This window comes from Gambusia affinis, linkage group LG06 (assembly GCF_019740435.1).
Source record: "Gambusia affinis linkage group LG06, SWU_Gaff_1.0, whole genome shotgun sequence".
Lineage (NCBI taxonomy): Eukaryota > Metazoa > Chordata > Actinopteri > Cyprinodontiformes > Poeciliidae > Gambusia > Gambusia affinis.
In genome coordinates, this window is record NC_057873.1 from 17,366,796 (window position 1) to 17,386,433 (window position 19,638).

The following is a 19,638-nucleotide window of genomic DNA, read 5'->3' on the forward strand; positions in this document are numbered from 1 at the left end:
TGTCTTGTTTCTGATTAATTGTATCTGTATATTACTTTTATTGAAAATTCATTAGAGTGCAGACTTGATTCCCTAGAGTTGGAATCTCTGTGGAATCAGATAAGAAGCGATCAGATACGATTAAGAAAGCACATTGATGCTATTTATATCAAGCAGATCATAATAATAGGAAGTGCCCAAGATATACTGCATTTCCTCTTAAGTTTGAGCTTTACCTCAGTCATATTTTGCATACGGTATTGTGATTCACCGTTTTTTTTTTTCCCTGGAAGCTTTTAAAATAACAAATTCCATAATACCTGAAAAATAGTCATTTTGATTGTTCTAATAAACATAAATTGTGATGTACAAGTTTTATTGTTTATAATGTTTATCCTTGCAGGATTATGAAGGGGCTGGTGCTTATCTGTAGTGGTCATGAGTGAGGGGTAGACAGCCTGGACAGGTCACCAGGTTACACAGAGATGCACCTTAACAATTGTAATTTGGCGCCATCTGGTGGTGTTCGTATTCAATGTTCACTGAAATACAAAACTGTTCATTTCAGTTTTTTAAAAAACAGCAATCTCATAAGGTAATTTAAATGAGTCCTTTAAAATCAAAACAAACTTGTCTCTGTTCCATCTGTCTCTTTAGGACAAATAATATACAGTTTTAAAGATGCCAGAGAATGTAGAAATGTATTTTTTATCATTATTTTAATGATTAACATTAATTTAAGACTTGCCCATACATAACAAAGAAGAATGAATCTTCGAAATATTTAAATCTCAATGTCAGTCAGTTTTAGCTATTAAAAAGTCATTAACAAACACAGCTGATTCTTTTTCCAACCCATTATTGTAATTTAGATTTATCCAGACCTAAAAAATTTCCTTCCAAAATGAATAGTCCATTAGGCAAAACTAATACATAAAAAATGTTCAGAGACCAAGCAGGGCTCCATAAGGTAACATTTCATTACAGCCGTCGCTTTGCTGCTTTTCTAGGAGAACTACATTTCCCAGAATGCACAACATCCAGTGACGTAAAGACTAGGATGAGGTGAAACGGCTATTTTCGGCTTACTACTTGACTGTAAGCAGAAGAACGGTGGCAGCTACACCTGAACCAAAGCGGCGTTTTTCCTCTCAGAGTGTCAAACTAATTACTGGTCTCTCTCTCGCTGAGGGTTTCAGCTAACTCATAATTTTTGAGTGAGTTTATCGCCATGTTATCATCCGTTCCTACCAGGCTGCTGACGCGAAGGTCGCGCAGCCTGTCACCGTGCGGTCGCGTGCTCCAGACCAGCGCCAGTGAAGCCACAGGTCAATGTTTCCGCGAGACCAACCGGAACCCTATCGTGTCCACGTCCCGTGTATCCAGGAGGGGGATTTTGTCTGAAGAGACTGCTGTTGCCAGCGTGAACCCATCGGTGCAGTACCACCACCTCGCCCCAAGATGGCTGTCCAACCTGGAGAACCGCCGCAGTTCCTGGGCGGCTCTGGCCAGTAGAGGGCGACAAAATAACCAGTATTGGGAGGACAGCAGGCAGAGCGGTGGGAGTGAGAACCGGGGCACTGGTGGGGGTGCCAGCCGAGCAGGACTGGCCTCAGCTGGTGTGCTGTCAGCCGCAGCAGTGGCCTTCTGCCTAAGGAAAGACTCCGGTAACAAAGGTACACACGTGTTAAGCGGTCATGTTCTCAATACTGCACATAAGTACACTGAAAAGTAAAAAAAATATTGTAGAAATACAATTTGCTGCAATAAGTGGTTATACACACACTCTCTACTGTGTACTAATGTTATTGTTGTGCTTTTGAAATGACCAGATGATTCCCTTCTTGAGGCAGCACGAACCAATAATGCACCGGATGTGTCCAGGTACAGCACAAGTTCACACACTAACACTCACCTGCTTTATTGTACATTTTTAAGTGATTAGCATTATTTCAGCTACTAGTAGCAAAATATACTAATTTGTCTCAGAATCTTAGAAAATATTGAACATTTATTTGTCTTTCTTAAATTAGTATTCTGTCAAGTCTTGGAAAAGTTCTTTGTGACAGCATCATACAACCTTTGAAAACTAGACTTACACAAACACTTGGATGCTTCACGGGATATTTTATTTCAACAAAATAAATTATAAGCTGTATTTCAACTATTGGTATAAAAATAGCTGCAAAATCATAAATGTTGAAATAGAAACTATTACTACTACTAATAATAATAATAATAAATAATAATATTAATAATTGTTTGGTGTAACTTTGTGAAACTACAATAATCCTGAGCCATTACTAATGCCACTTCTAGTTTATAGGTGGCGATTCAGATTTTATTTTTGTTTTTCCCTCTCAAATTTATAACCTAAACCAATAGATTTGTTTAAAAATATATGATTTCTCCCATTCTTTGCGTTTTTGTTTTTTGCCTCAATTACACAATCTTTTAAGATTGTTCAGTGATATCTTCTATTACTGCTGTGTTGTGATACTTTTTAACACCAGTGAATCCCAAAAGTATAATTTCTTCAGAATTTGTTTGAATCATATGAAATGTTAGTATTTCTCCAGCTGAACGAGTAAAAAATGTAGGGATTTTTTTTGTTTGTTTTGAATAGCTTACTCAAACCTCTGTTCATGTTCTTCATACATCAAACTCATTAATAAAACTGTTTTGGTTTTACATCAATAAATAGCATTTGCTTCCTTGCTTCTTCTTTTTTGTAGGGAAAACATAATCAATAAGTCATAATTGCTTTGTAGCATTTTTCTTTTGATGGGAAAGTCATTTTTAAGTTCATCAGGAATTTCAAACATATAATTTCACTTCCTCTTTTTGAATTCTGAGCATGTTCATTGAATTTGATCTTTACAGTGCAACACAATGTGTTTGCCACATTCAGCCTGTATGGTCACAAATAAAATGCTGTGTGGACAGTTTCCAGAACAGTCAGGATCATCTACTGTTGTGAAAGCCTATTCTAAACTGTTCTTCAGTTGCAGATCTATCACAAACCACCGGGTGGCAGAGTAGAACCATCTGTTTCTGCAGAAAATGTTCTTAGCATTAATCTCAAACTTTAGGGCTTTTTTCCTCTTACCTTTGTGAAAAAGAGTGTGTTGTAATGCATTATGAAAACATTTTTATAGATCTTAGTCAGATTTCTTTTGCTGATACTTTATTTATTTTACCGAAAATTACTTTAAAATACCATTTATAAGATATATATACCAAAAAAAGATAACTAATGTACGTTTTTAATTTGCTAATCATGTTAATCTGATTTCCTATCATTTATTCAGTTATGCATAATATTCATATACGGATACTATAAATGCTTATTTTAGAGCTGGCTGTGTGTGTTCTGGTTCTGGTTGGTATCTAAATCCCCGTATCTGAGTGTGTGCATAATGTGTGTCTCCACTTTCAGGCTTGGGTTACCTGTCCACATGTGGCAGATGGTGTAGGTGAGAGTGCAGGGAGTCAGCCATTCAGCAGGTCACAGATGTGTTAAGTGCTTTGGTTGAGTTATCAGAAGTGGCGGAGTGTCAGGGTGTGTCTGCTGAGAGACACTCTTTCAAATCAAGGTCTCCTTTTTTAAAGGCTTTTAAAAATTCATCACTGCATAAAGGTTTGTTCCTTAACTTACTTAACTCCATAGTTATAAAAATACATTTTGCATGCAGACATTTTAAATACAATTTGTGCTGATTGAAAAATATTCCCTTTTAAATATATATCTTAATGTTTTTTTACTATTGGAATTATTGCCTTTATTTGGACTCTGTGGTTACAGGACTAATAGGTAGGTTCTGTTAAGACACACACAACATGATTCTTCAGCAATAGCTTAACTTGATGCAACATTTAATGAGAGATGTTCCTGTGCAGCCTGGAAAAGTGTTGAATTTGAGTATTTTCTAGATCTGGATGAGTATGGATAAAGTCCATATGTTCATTCATCTCTGCCTCTATATATCTACTCTTTATCTTCACAGTAATGTTGGCATACTTTTATGGTAAAGTAGGCTTAAATTGGTCTGATAACTAGAAATTTGACTTTAAAAAAGTTTGAAATTTTGATCTGAAAAATAGATAGAAACTTTTTCATCATTGGTGTCATAATCCAGTCCTTGAGGGCCAGTGTGCTGTAAATCTTAAATGTCTCGGCTTCAACACACCTGAGTGGAATATTGAGGTCAGTAGCAGAACTTAAGAGTTTGACTGCATGCTAAGGAGGTAATTCAACCATTTGATTAAGGTGTGTTGACCTAGAGACACATCTAAAAGTTGGAGGACTCTGGGCCTAGAGGCCTGCTGTTTGACATCCCTATTTTAGTTTGACTTGGTATATTTTTAGTGAGATTGAATTTATTGATATTTACTGTAGATTTTAATTGGATCATGAAGTACAATTTCTGAAATATGGGAAAATAAAATGTTAAATGGATGAAATCTATATAGAGCCTTTACCAGTCATACTTTCGACTCAAAGTGATTTAACTGTCACATCAACCAACATGCACACATTTATACACTGACTGGTAGGCAACCTAGGGTTAAGTGGGTTGCCTAGTGACACATCAATACATGAGAGCAGAAAGCTAGAATCAAGCTTCCAACCTTCCAATTGCAAGACAACCACTCTACTACTGAGCCACAGTTGTGCACAATACCAATTATGCTTCAAGAAGTCCAATTTATCTAAAATAGATTTTGGTCCAGTGCCGTATTCCTTTTTCAGTGAGATTAAAGTGTTTTAGGTTGCCATGCTGGCCCCGCCTTTAACTTTTAAGATCTGTGCATTTTGGCTGGGGCCAATCTGCAGCTGCAGTATCAACCATTAGATCTGTATCTTAACCCTGCTACCTCATGCAGAACAGGTAGTGAAAACAGAGCCAGAGCGAATCGGAGCTGAGTGCAGACTAGAAAGAGGCCACCATGTTGACTGTAAACACCGACACTGCCTGTCTGATCGGCACGAGACGTGACAGAAGGATTCCTTACACAGTCACATCCAGGGGGACAGTGGCACCGCAGAACCTGATGGTGTTCCCTGAGGCTAAACCACCCCCAAACACACACACCTGGTCTGGTCATAGATGCATTAACTCGTCAAGAGTGGGATAAGAGGTGTCTTATGAACAGCCTGTCTTTATTACAATACTCAAGCATTTCGCCTAACTTATTTTTATATTTTTCTCTTTAAATATTTTAGTACGTGTTAAAATTGGAAGAGTTTGTGTTGTGTTTTGCTGTGTCTACTCCCAACTACAATCTTCTGTCATGGATGATATGACTATAAAATGTTTCTTTTTTCCCTCAGGCTAATAAAAGAAGGCGTGAATCCAAATCATCGTCACCGGCTGGGATGGACCGCTCTCATGGTGGCGCACGTAGACAGACTAGCTGCAAAGGGACTTGCTTTGATGGACAATAGTAACTAGTTTTATTGTCCTTGATTTAAGATTCAGAAACATCTGAAACAAAACATTTTTCATGATTTCTAGCATATTAAAAGTAACTAATTAGATAACTCATTAGTAGAAGCACATATTTAAAAAATATACATATTGTAGTAATGGGACTTGATAAACATTTTAATCGAGTTAATTGCAGGATTTATAGTTGAAAACTATATATTGGGGAACATTTTCCATTCAAAAACTCTTTTGCTGTTAAATTATTGAATAAATAGACATATGAGCTCATAAATACTTATTGTTTTATTATTTAGTTATTTGACCATCAGATTGTTGCAAAGTGCTATTAAAAACATTCAGCTTTCAAGTGTTTCAGGAACCCCAGATCATTTATAGAGCTTCTTTGAAAAAATACATTAGAAATGTAGACTGCGGTCGCTGACATTAGTTTTGGGGGGAGTCTGCTGTTTTGCATTGAGATGTGTTGGGTCTAAATGACCTAAACACAGACACAAAGAAGAGACAAGAGTCAGAATTTAGTTTTACCTACAGGGAGAACACAGTTGAAACCCAGTTACAGATTTTGGCCTATGTTCTGAAGCTTCAACTGAGTCTTACCCTCCTTTTATTAGAATTGGGAACACCCTAGTTACAGACAGTGTGCAGCCCTGAAGGAAGGGGGAGCAGAAAACAGCTGCACACTCCCATGAACACAATCATTTATACTATCTTCAAAAGCGTATTTCATAAGATAAGACTAAGATAAGATTTGCAGTTCCTCTGGGCAATCAATTCCGGAATGTCTCGTTCCTGGTATCCTCCTTTTCACTCCTCAGCAGGCCGCTTCCAGAGTTCCTGCAAACACTTCAAAACACTCAGAGCACATCACTAAAATGTAAATGTAAAGGTAAAGCAAATAAATAATAAAATATAAAATTCTTCCAACACGATGGTAGTTTAGGCTTGAATAGCTTTTGGTGATAGGCCAACTCCTTTTTTGTACACAATACAGCCTTTTCCAAGATCCCATCAGATTGTCTTTTAAAGCAAAAATTAGCAGAAAAAGAACCAAATTCGCAAAAAGAAGCAACTTTGTCATCCATTGCTGTTTTTTTTTTTTGTGGATATCGCTTATGCGTCAGATTAATGGGCTTACCAGATATAAGCAGCTGCATGGACACTTTGTATGAAATAGAGAGAAAATGCGAATGAGTTAAAAAAAAAGTAACATGTTAAATTCAAAGTAATTAATCAAAATTAACATATTAAAGGCCCAGACTTTGTTTCCTGTCCTGCTGTAACATCTATTGTCTGCCCATTCATCAGTTTGTACATCATCCATCCATCCACCTCTCTCTTTATTTTAGAGAAGACAGAATTTTGAGGTGAAAAATGTGTTTGTGCCCTGTATTTAGATCTCTTGTGCTGGCTGTTTGTATCTGGATAACATATTGATTGTGTGTCACTTTGTGTTTAATGACGCGACTCTTGGTGTGTCAAATGTTTTTGGATACAAATATGATTGTCTGTGCCTCTTCATCCAATGTCTGTGTTTCACTGCAGGTTGTGTGTTTGTGTGTGTGTTTGTGTTATGAGCGCTATAACTCAGCAAGACAGACACTCCTCTGTGTTTAATCCAGTCCTCCAACCCCCCAGTGTGCCGTCACTGCTGCAGGGAAGACAGAACATTGGTCCTCACGCATCACTCATATCGAACACACAGACACCCACGCACACTTTATGTGCACTCACATAACAGCCACACATAAGCAAGGAAACAAGGGGAGGTTATACCAAATATCTTACAGGCCAACTGCCTATTACTCAGCCACACACAACTTTATTTGCAGCTGTTAAGTGAAAACACTAGAAACATTAGTCATGAACAAGGTCTTGCCTGTAGCCAGAATGTCAGTTTTTATCTCATTCTTGAGTTACTCTGTTCTTCACTTGTAATGTTATTTTTCTGGACTCAAAGTGGTTTTTGGAGCTAAATATTTCCGGGATTTCACCACTTTACTCTCTAGTTAAAATGTTGGAGTGGGTAGTATCCAAAATGCAACCTTACTTGTATCCAAGGGTTTGGGCGTGGCTTTTGGAGGGAGTTATGGAGGAGTTGAGGGTAAGACATCGACTGTGGGGGGTGTGTGCGTTTGCTTACCTTTGATGTAGAATTAAATCGGGGAGGCGTATGGCCTGAACCTCTGTTTGCACTCTTTAACACACAATACACATCTCCATCTCCCTTTCTCTTCCTCAGTCCCTCCCTCACTGCATTCACGTGCACAATAAGGGCTTAGCCAAGTGTAACGCCTGTTGACCATTCGAACCAGCCGGCCGAGTGACTGAGTGGGTGGGAGTGGGATAGAAACGAAGCAGAGGAATAGGGGAATGAGTGTATGAGTGGGCTTGTGAGACTAGAGAGAGGGATTATGGTTTTGGAGCTAAGTTTTGGTCTATATAAAATTTAAGCTTTTGGGAGAATGTCTGGCTTTGTCACATAATCATAAACCATATTTTGAACATAATTTCAGACGTGTCTACCAGTATCTAACTTTTAAAGGCACATAACACTGCGCTATGTAAGGGGTTATAACTTAAGATTGTTCGGAAATTATTCTAATGTCATATTAAGCAGATAGTGCTTTTGGAATTGATTATTTAAAGCTACATTTTTCTTTACTGATTTTGGAAGAAAAATTGCATCTTCTTGAATTCTTATAGGTTTTACAATTTTTAAAACAGGCAATGTGTTTGACTAATTCTGCCTGTAATTTCCAGAAAAACATACTCAGGCTTAGTCAACTATCTGATGTGATGCTGGTAATGTTTGGATGTGCTTCATTGTTTGCTGAAATTTAGTAACAAATACTAATCAAGTGCAGAGAAACAGTTTACGTCTCTCTGACCCCAGGTACGAATTAGGTGAGGGTGGGGGCAAGTGAGGTCCAGCTTCTGGTCCAGGTGGTTTGATACATGGATGGTCAGTTCAGCTCCGGTGTCTTGTTATAGAACAAGGAAGGCGGAAGCCTTTGTTTCCTGTCTTCCCTCCAGGGCTGGATAAAAAACAAACAGCAGCCCTCGTGTCTGGCTGCCTCTCACCTGGCCACAGAGCTCAGGAAGAGAATAGAAGGTGCATCAGGACTTTACACCATCTTCTTGATTTTTGAGTAATGATGGGTCATCACAATGGACCACAACTGTCAAGTAGCACTGCAACGCGCGAGCGATCCATCTCTCGTTTCTTTCCAACATAATGAAAAAACAAAAGCACAAACACAGGATAAGTGACTTGCTAAGCTTTGACAAACAGTCATTACATGGACATTTTATCGAACAGCCTTGTGTGCACTAGACGCTAATAAAATACAGATTCTTACATTGGCTTTGACTGCACTGCTGAATCAAACATAACATTAAAAAGAATAAGGTCGGTAGATAATTTACCTTTTATATGAAGTTCTGTCTTTTAACGTTGTTGTTAAACCTAATTAACCTTTTCATGTCTTTAGTTTGGGCTCAAATTACAGCTGTAACTCCTCTTCTGACTGTCTGAAATAAACTTAGACACTTGATCATCAGTTGATTAGTAAAACTATAAACTGCTTTTAAAAGCTCATTAGTTTTAGTACTGTCCTGCTTAATTAAATCTCCAGCCCTTTTTTCTCTTTAGCATTGTTTTCTTCCTTTTATTCCCTCCTCATCCTTCTCTGGAGTTTTCCTCTCTTTATCTTCCCCTGTGTTTACCTTTCTTATACCACTAAACCTTTTCAGACCATCTCCTCTCTTCACACAGCCCTGCCCACCCTGGTGTGACCAAACTTAGTTTGAAATTGTCAAAAGGCGTCTTCCACGTGTTTGTAGAAGTGCTTGCAAGGATGAGAGAGACGCCACTGTAGGTCATTCTCCACAACCCCATCCCAAGCAACATTGATACAGTAACAAAAGGAGACCCCTGATAGTTTTTAGAAGCCTTTAGCCAAGTCAAACACAAAGACCTGTCCAAAAGTTTCACCCCCTTATTATCCAGCATGTTTCATTTGTCCTTCTATTTTAGTACAAACAACCAGAAGTACCCATAATCTGGATTTTATGAAAAAAAAAGAAGATTAAGCTTGCAAGCAGATAATGCTTCCAGAATGCTTGTGTATTTAAAGTCATTGCAAACCTACATTTCAATGCCATTCAAATCTAAAGAGGTGTTGTAGACTGGTTGATTACAGAGAAATATAAAAATTTACATGGGTTTAGGCCTAAGTTTTTTAAATAATATTTGGTAGATATTTTATATAGAACTTAATAAAAGGATAAATAAAAATTCATATGGTGTAAAAGTCACACAATTAGGTCGAAGGGGCTAAGCATCTACTACTTTTTTATTATATGGTCTAAATAAATTCTGCACCATTTTGCAGAAGAACTCCAAGGCCGTATTCATAAACATGTCCAAAGTTGAATTCAATTTTAAGGTTTGTTACTTAGTCTTAGTCAAAACTTTAGTGTCAATTATTGTGTAAATCATGCATCCATTTGTCCGTTCTTCCTTCCTTTCTTGCTTGGTTCCTTACATTTTCTATATTCAAAGCCTTACTGTGGTAGAATAGTCAAATTTTATATCAACACCTAACATATTTGAGTTGTGTGTAGGAAGCTGCAGCATATCTTCAGGGGTGATGTTTTTAACCACCACCCCTCTCATGCTGTCAACCCTGTCAGCACACATTGAGAATATTTTTGTTTCTGTGTGCTCATGCGTAAATATGTGTCTCAGGGTCAAAGCCAATGCCCACGTTCATGGTAAAGAATAAAAGTGAGCTTAGATGGAGAGACGGTACCTGAAATATCCGCTAGGTCACAGTCAGTGGTGTTGCTGAGGTTGTTGTTTGCTTTAAAAGGCGGTCCGCTCCAGTGAAGGGCTACTACACACACATTCCCACCTCATCACACGGGCCCCCATCAGTGCCGGAAATGGGCCTGACCCTTGCCCCCTCACTCTGCACATATGTATGTGTTACAAGACATACAAATGTGAACTTAAGAAGAAGAAAGAGGAAGTGGCCATTGTATTCTATCTGACCCTAACGAGATAGAATACATGGAAGCAAATCAGGCGAAGGTGTTATGGTCCGTTTGACAAAACTGAGCATTTGCATGTTTCTGTGTTATGACATCTGAGGAAGAAAAGATCAGGATGAAGAAGATGAGTTGTCTGGTATTCCATCTGACTTTCCTCAGAAAACATGAAAAAGAAGTCACATTGTTTATGAATGTGTTGTAAGATATGAATATAGAAAACATTTTTTAAAACTGTGATAACATTTAGATAGGTCTGTCCAAACTGAAACGGGTAAGAAAAACAAATATCCATGAGCATCCAGTGTTTACAACATGCATGCTGACATAAAGTAATAATTTATTTAAATGGTCAAACTTGTTTAGGGTATGGTTATTGACTGGTTTTACGTTACATAAGGTTTTTATGTCTTTCAAGTAGAAGAGTCTTGCTTTCTGGAATGATGTCTTTGTGCCCTGAGCCTAAAACAAAATATCTGCATTTCTGCAAGCAGAAAAGAAATGTGTCTTTTCTTCGATTCTTTTTCAGTGCGGTGAAAGCTCTTCTTGAAGCTGGAGCCGACCCGAATGCCGGAGACGACTTCAACAATGTTTATGACACGTCAAGGGAGAAAGGCATCCACTCTCTGGAAGGTAGCAAAACTTCACAGCTGCCCTCTTTTGTGTGTGTGTTGTTGTTGTTTTATTACAGACGCTAACCTGCAGATATTATGAGATGTAATAATTTGCATAAGAATTTACATTTATGCACATGTTCGATTCCTTTTGTATTATTTATTTTATATATTCGGTGACAACTAATGTATTTTTTATTTGTTTTTGTTCCAAGCTACTCAGTTACTCACACAAATGCATGCATGAGGGCGCACACACATATGCAGTGACACTTTACCCCCCACCATCCAGTCTGTGTTGGGTTTCTGCAGACATATTTATACGGGATATGTATATTGCAGACATTTATATGGCTGTCAGGTTTGGGTCCACGTGGGGCCGGCATAGCGTGGGGAAGCGTTTCCCAGACGCTCACTGATGGATGGGTTAGGGGGGTCTGTGCGACGCTTTATTGGGTTAGCCATGATTATCCCACCCTGTGTTTCACGCACACATGCACACACTGCAGAAGGAGACTATCAGAGAGGATGGGGAAGACTGATGAAGCAAGAAAGGAGGGAGAGAGGAAGGCACTGAAAGAATAAGGATGAAAAGAAGGTTAAAGATGGAGGAGTAGGAAGATGTAGATGTTTAGGGGGTTGCAGGGAATGGGGTGGGAGAAAGATACCAGGAGTGGAGAGAAACTCTGGAAATGGATGAGGCAAAGTTATAAGGATGGAGGGAGGGGAAGGTGATGAAAGATTTTGATGGACACAAGAGGAGGGAAAAGAGGCAGCGAAAATAGAAATGGATGATAGAATAGATGAATGTTTTTATGAAACAAAACTAAGGACAGAGTGATAAAGCATCTCTATTATTACAAAAGAACAGAGAAAGAAATCTCCTAATACATAACCTGGACTATACTATGATATTAGACAGTAAAGATAAAATTTGGGGGGACAATTGCTAGATAAAGAAAGATCTTCTAGATTCTGGTTTATTATCTCTTCTGTCTCTATACATGTTTTATATAGTGCTGGTATCCAGAGAGGATGAATTCAGCAGCAGGCTCAGCAGCAGGGCTGGTTTCCGTGGCTGCACCGCGCTTCACTACGCCACACTGGCTGATGACCCACACTCTGTCCGCATGCTGCTGGAGGCTGGTAGGTTGCTACTCCCAACCTCAAAAACCTGTCAGATTCTAACCTGGAGCCCAAGGAGGACCTCAGAGTTATGAGGATCCCAAAAGGTGAAAGTGTTGAAGACTTTATGTCTACATACAGAGTTGGAAAACTGTGCTTCCACTTATGAGTCATTGGAAAAAGTAAAACACTGAACTGCTCCTGAAAGCAAAGTGATGGCAGCATCATGTTGTGGGCATAGTTTCCATTAGAAGGGCCTTCTTCAGAAAATGATCAATCCTGAAAGAAAAGTTATTGGTGACATCAAAAGACTTGCATCAGAAATCAGAGTATGTTTTAAGTGTTTTGCTTTTGCCTGACATAAATGAATGACTAATTGGTTTCTACAGCACCTGATGGCATACTGAGGAGGTGGTCCAACCATGTGATGTGGCGAATCGGCTCTGAGGACCAGGATTGAGAAACACGGGTGTAGATCATATTAAATCATTTAGTGTTAAAATGGGCTAGGCCTAAACCTAGGAGAATTTTTGGTACGATTATAAAACTCCCGTTCATAGATCTCTTCTGTCAATTCTGACTCAACCTGATACATTTTGAAAAGAGGAATTGGAAACAGTAGTTTTCTCTAAATCAGTGTTTTCCAACCCTGGTTTTCAAGGCCCCTGCCCTGCATGCTGGACTGAAGCATGTGCTGAAGCAGAAATTTCAATCATGTTATGCTTGAGACAAAGACATCTTCTTTCTTGGGGATTAACGACAAAAAGCAGCGTTTTCCTGAACTGTTGGCGTCAGCTTTAAAAAACGGAAACAATTTTTTTCATTTTGTCCACTTGTCTGAAATGTTTCCTGCGTTTAAAAAACACTTAAAAGTGATAGTTATGAGAATGGCCTCCATGGTCACAGAAATAACTATAAAATAATGGAGAGAGATAAAATAGATTCTCTCTCCTTTTATCAATTAAATAAGTTGCTATAATTGATATAAAAAGGTTTACAAAACTCATGTAGAAGGCATAATTTGTTCATCTTTCCCAGCCCCCTTTACACCTGTCGTTGACTCAGCTCCACCAGCATGCAGACACACACGCACACACACCCTGGGGCAGCGTATCTTGCTCTGCTTCCAGCTGAGCTGTTCTTAAACAAGCTATGCCTGGTTGAACAGTGAACACAGAACGTGCCCTTGGGATATCTCCATAACTGCAGAAAGTGTTTTTACATGATGTTATATTACATATGCCATGTGTGTTTGTACACTTACACTTCCAGTCAGTTACCATAAATATATATTCATACATTCTGATTGTTTTCTTCTTCTTTTTTTAGCTTGGAAGCGACTTGCAGTTGTTTCGTTTTAGGCTGATTGCATCTTTAATAAAATACCATTCCTTTTTGGACAAAACACCCCTAACCACCTCAAACCCACACAAAAGCCTGTATTAATGTCTTGCTTATGTTTATGATTGATGGCGCATCTGAAGCTCTGTCCCCCGTCCCTCCCGTCTCAGCCCCACATATGCGAGTGCGCTTAAACAAATCACTTCGTCTAACTAGATCAGATGTTCTGCAGAAACATTTTTGAATTAAAAAGGTAAGAAATTTCACAAAGCAGGGACATTTGTTTTAAGACAATCAGATTAATGACAGATTTGGTTGTTGCCTGGGCGACGGGGGCCTTTTGCTGGCTTGGCGCCACCATCATGGCCAATAACATTCAAAAACGTAGCAAGCTTTCAGTCGCCCTCATTGCTGTCACCCTCTGCAAATTTATGCAAAATAGGAGACTTTTATAAAGTATTATCTTATGATTTGTGTTAAACAATTTTGACAAACCTTGCATCCTTTAAGGTCTTTCTTTTTATTCTTCCTTTATTTGCCTTACATCCTTCTTAGTTTTGCATCATGTTGAAAAAGTTGGGTTAGGTGTCATTTGCTCTTCTTATCTCTTTATCTTGATGCACTGTATGTGTTCATGCCTTTCCTTTAGCTTGTTATTTCCCCTGTGTTTGCATGCACCCACTTTACTCCTGTAGCTGTGGGTTTGCTCTTTTGGCCTGAGCTGGACCTTGGCTCCCATCTTCATCCATCACGGTCTCCAGGCCGACCCTCAGGCTTCACCGCGACTTACAGTCTCCCTACCTGCAGCAGCTCTCTAGCTGCTCCCCCTGCTTCACATCAGGCCTCTGGCCAGGGGCACTGAGTAATGGGTAGCTCTGTAGGTGGTGGGAGGCCAGAAGAGACACACACATGCTCACTGACGCACAAAAACAGACACAGGAGCAGCACATATGCATAAAGACCAGCAGGGGCTCTCTCCCACCAGCTGCAGAGAAAGGGAGGGAGGAGGAAATGGGAAAGAGGAGGGAATCCTAATAGGCATAACTAAAGCACTCCTAATGAAGGGATGTGTGTGATTGTGTGTGGGTGACAGAAAGAAAGGCAATGTTCAGCTGGGATATGTGTGTGTATGTGTGTCCGCTTGTGTATTAGTGTTGATCCTGTTATAAAGTACTATGGCCCAGAGGGTTGGCCTGATATTAAAGCCCTAAATGATGCTATTTATTATGTCCACAGTGTGTGTTTGTGTGTGTGCGGTGTGGGGTGCTTTATTGCTTTGCTCCCTCATGTTTTTGTTGTTTGGGGGACTGTTAGTGGTGTATTGTTGTCAGGATCGATAGCTTTGGGAGCGGGTTGTGAAATTTCAGGATTTATCAATAATCAGCACGATGATTATTAGTCTCTGCAGTCCGGCCTCAGAGTAATAAGATCAGCCATTACCTGCATTGATTATATCCCATCTCTGCTAGAGAGTAACTTTGGATGATGGCTATTATCATTTTTTTAATATTGCTTCCGAATCCCTTTGATCAACTACACCCATCACGAACTACTCATTAATGACAGATTTCATATCAAAAGTTTTTACACTCTTTTGTAAACTTTTTACAGATATTAATTTTTTATCCATAAATTATTTTATTGATAACTACAGGCTTTATGACATCAAACATGCAGTTGGTTTGTGTCGATACATGAACATTTTTATTTTTGCAAACAATTCTCATAATTCAAATGCCAAAGATTAGAGTTTGATGTTTACATAATAGTTGAGCTACATGAACTGTGTGAATTTTAAAATTTTAAAATTAAAATTTTGTAGTGTCTTATCTGATGTGATTTTATGGTGTCTAGTGATCATGTGACCTGTAAAGGTCCAGTGCTTGTAAATGTATTCTTACCCCTAAATCTTTTCACATTACTTCATTGAGAATTTCTGAGCGACCGATACAAAACATTTTTTTATCTCAATTAGAGGGAAAAGGTTTTTTAAAATTTGTAGCAAGGAAAACCTAAAAAGTGCATAACATATTCAACCCTTTGTAATCTGACTTTGCAGCATCCATATCATTTGATTTAAACCAGGGGTGGGCAACTCCAGGCCTGGAGGGCCGGTCTCCTGCAACTTTTAGATGTGTCTCTACTTCAACACACCTGAGTCAAATACTGAGGTCATTAGCAGGACTCTGGAGAACCTGACTGCACTTAGGAGGTGATTCAGCTGTTGGATTCAGGTGTGTTGGACCAGGGAGACATCTAAGAGTTGCAGGACACCGGCATTCGAGGACCAGGATTGCCCACCCCTGATTTAAACCATTCCATGTAAGTATTTTGAATGGCCCAGTCAAAGTCGAAATCCAATTTCAGCTGAGAAATTGTGGCAAGACTAAGGGCTGCATGATATTAGAAATACTATTGATATATATATGGCAAAGGTGATATGAGTTGTGGCAAATGCCTGCTTTCTTTTTTCCTCTGTTTCTCATCTCTGCCTCCATCACTCTGTGACCTCCAGCATATTAAGCAATATCATTTGTAACCACTGTGAGCATCTGCTGCCATGAGACTGTCCAACTTACTAAACATTATATTAGCATGAAAAATACAAGTTCATATTTGAAATACATTAGGCAACTATTACTCTACGATCACTTGCAACCCACTGATAAACATCAACATTGATGTTCAGCCTTTATTGCTGCTACTTATGTTGACTTTCTGCTTGCAGCAAATGAAACCAAAACATTTTATTTATCAGAAAATTCGAATATTACAGCAAACCAATTAAAAAGTGGTTTGGATACAGAAATGTGGGCTCCTTAAAATGTTTAATACCTGCTTAAAGATTATTTTCAAAACATACATTTAATATGATAAATGAGTCTCATCATGTCATATTCTAATTTGAGATGTATCTGTGGTTTCCAAAGTGTGAACTCATAAAGGGCTAAGTACAAATGTATGCCAAACTTTTTAGAAAAATAATTGTAAGCCACATGTACTTTTCCTTTCAATTTTAGTTACCGGTATATATGACTTTCTGTGGCTTAAACATATAGAATCCTTAGGAAATAGATACAAATTATGGCGTACAATGCAGAAGACACTAAACCTCCTGACCAATCTGTATCTAGGGCTGCCACACTTTGCACCTGCTGTGACATTATGCTAATTCAGCATTCACAGTCTTACTCCATTAACTACTATTTTCTTTTACTGAACTTGGTGCTAAGGTTAAACAACCTGCTGTGTGTTTAGTTAGTACAAGAGTCCAGGGTCTTAGTGCCTGGTTGGAGAGGTCCTGGGTGATTTATTGGCACACGTTGCAGATATCAAACCCCCTACAGAGGCATTGCATGGGTCTTCCAACTCACTGCAGAAGGCCTCAGTAATCATTAAACCAGTTTGACCTCTTAACACCATCTTCACTAGACACTCTCTGCTCTTCCTACTGAAGTGTGTCTGTATTATTTTAATAGGATGAAAAATGGCTGCTAAATTAGAGCGTGAAACTAAACTGTTACTGATTTTGATATTATGTATCAACTGTAAATTTGTATTGTATCGCATACAGGTGCCAACCCGCTGCAAACCAATACTTTGGGACACACGGCCCGGGCTTATGCAAAGGAGGGAGAAGTCAACACAGTTCTGCAGGAGTGGGAGGGCAAGGTATAACCCACACTGCACTTTCATGCAAGCACAGTGATTAATTTCATTTTGTTTGCATCTAATCTCTGCACAATGTGCAAGCAGTTTTTATTCTTCCAATTGTCCTTCTTCCTAGTCTGAAATACTCGGGTCTATTCACTCGATGGACATCTGTCTCAGTAACGTCACATCGTGCTCACTGACCGACACTCCTCAGGAGGTCTGTGTCTGTGTCGTCATTGACTGACAGGTGCTGTTGAGTATTTAAGTTTTAAAATCTGGTAGAGGTTAACTGGGGTCAAAACTGTGATTGAGAACAGAGCTATGTCATTGGTGAGGACATGCTGTTTTGGGTTGGAAGTATTTAGATGACTTTCTGTATCCGCCTTCAGATCTTTAGTTTTGGTGAAGCTTTGACCTGTTCAGTGGATTCCAATTGGTCTTTAAGTACCATAATATAAGAATTTATAAGGACAGGATAAAAAAAATATGTGGTAAACATATGTTAACTTTCAGATCACAGAGTTTGAAGGATTGAAAATGATAAAGATAAATTTCAAGAGTAAATTCTCATCTAAATGGTAGCATAGTACAGATCAATTTTTTATTTTATTTTTTTTGGCCACAGTTTAAGACAAAGCTGAAGGTTTTATGACCTCCATCGGCTACCAGGAAGTACAGTTTGGTCATTTTAATGAGACTTTTTCCACCACTCTGACAAACTGCAGCAAACACACAGTTGCTTTCTATGAGTCTACAGAATGAGACTTTGAATGTAACAAAATAAATGACCTTACCATCTGCATAAATAATAGCGATTATGCAGCTGAGACCAAAGGGATAGTTCACTGTTGGTAAAACTTTTCAGTTAATTTACCAGATTTAGCTCTATTTTCAAATACACATATTTACTTTGGTGTCACATATGTTGACATCCATACTGCACATTTATTTGTTTTATAAGCCTGCATAATTGACTTCTTTGTTGTTTCAAGATTTACTGTTTGCTACTTTCTGTTCTCACCCTTTGCAGAATGATCATTTTTGTGGTTCGTCTATGTGTAACCTCTGCTCTACAATAACAGCTCTCTGGAGATGGTGAAAGTGATAGGTGTTATTAGATTTTGAAGCTGTTTATAAGCTTGTGTAAAACATGTCATAAAAGGGAAGCCTGTGACATTTCTATATAGTTTTCAAAGCTTTCTGGACTATAGTTGAGCTCTGATGTGCAAAGAATAATGTATAATTAAGGTTTTATGCAAAGAAAATACTTGTTATAGCTTTACAGGGAAAGGGATACACATTTTAACATTTATTTAAAACACAAAATAATCCCTGCTGCTGAAAAAGTAGATTTACTTTCTTAATTCATCATGTTTTACAATGTGAAGAAATATGCTTTTTTTTTTTTGCTGTCATCTTCTTTAGCTCAGTTTCTCCATATGTCCATTTATGCTTCACCATTATATAGTAGTGCAAGCAGGTCCTGTCTTTGTTTTAAATGTATTTATTTTTTTAGACAAAACTCAAATTGCCCTGCGACAGACTGGCGACCTGTCCAGGGTGTACCCCACTGCTCGCCCGGAACGTTAGCTGGAGACAGACACCAGCACCCCTCTTGATTCCTCTAAGGGACAAGGGTGTTAGAAAATGGATGAATGGATGGATGGATAAAACTCAAGTTATCCATAGTTATCCACCAGCTTGACAGCAGGCTGCAGCTAAGCAAGATGGAGAGAGAGAATAAACAGTTTGCCTCCACTGCAGGGGGAAAACCTGGAGTCTAAGGAGACAAAAAAGAGAAGGATAAATGAGTCATGGGGTGGCTGTGAGAAACAAAGAGAAGGAGAAACTAAACAAGTACAAAGCATTGGAGGGGAGAGCCTAAACTGTTAGGAAAGGTTTTAAAGAGAGGTGATGAAATGAAGAGCTCAGAAAATGAATCACTGCAGCTTTGTGATTTAAAACATTCTACAATGAAACAAAGGGATAGATGCTTTTTATTTAATAACATATGAAGGAATATTTCCGTTTTACAATCTGTTTGATTTTGTGGACCAAACTTTGGAAGAAAAATTATTTTTGTGCAATTTCTGTGTGTTTTTACAGCATCACTCAGGCATGAATATTTTCTATCCATTCTAATGGAAGTTGGATCTATCCATCCACTATGACTCTTCTGTGTTTCTTAAATTTTTAAGAATCTAAGTCAAACAGCAGAAATTCCTTTTGTGAATATTTCTGTATATAGTTGAAAAATCTGAGTCTGAAAGATAGGGGTATTGAAATTGATGAAATGTTTAGGAACTCTCATGAGAATGGCACAATAACACTGACTTAATATTTTTGGAGTCCTAAAGTGTCCATTTTTATTCTTACATCCCTTGTTATATGTCACCTCCTTTACATCACAAATTAAAGCT

General features: G+C 38.5%; 1 protein-coding gene across 1 annotated transcript in view; it reads left to right on the plus strand.

Moving 5' to 3' along the window:
• Window positions 1-985: 985 nt before the first annotated feature.
• clpb (caseinolytic mitochondrial matrix peptidase chaperone subunit B) overlaps window positions 986-19,638 on the plus strand; it is a 33,640-nt gene continuing 14,987 nt past the window's right edge. The window contains exons 1-6 of the mRNA XM_044120177.1: window positions 986-1,655; window positions 1,812-1,863; window positions 5,315-5,384; window positions 10,976-11,117; window positions 12,116-12,244; window positions 17,139-17,236. Coding sequence (XP_043976112.1) covers window positions 1,211-1,655; window positions 1,812-1,863; window positions 5,315-5,384; window positions 10,976-11,117; window positions 12,116-12,244; window positions 17,139-17,236 — 936 coding nt within the window. The 5' untranslated portion in view covers window positions 986-1,210. The remainder of the gene's footprint in view (window positions 1,656-1,811; window positions 1,864-5,314; window positions 5,385-10,975; window positions 11,118-12,115; window positions 12,245-17,138; window positions 17,237-19,638) is intronic.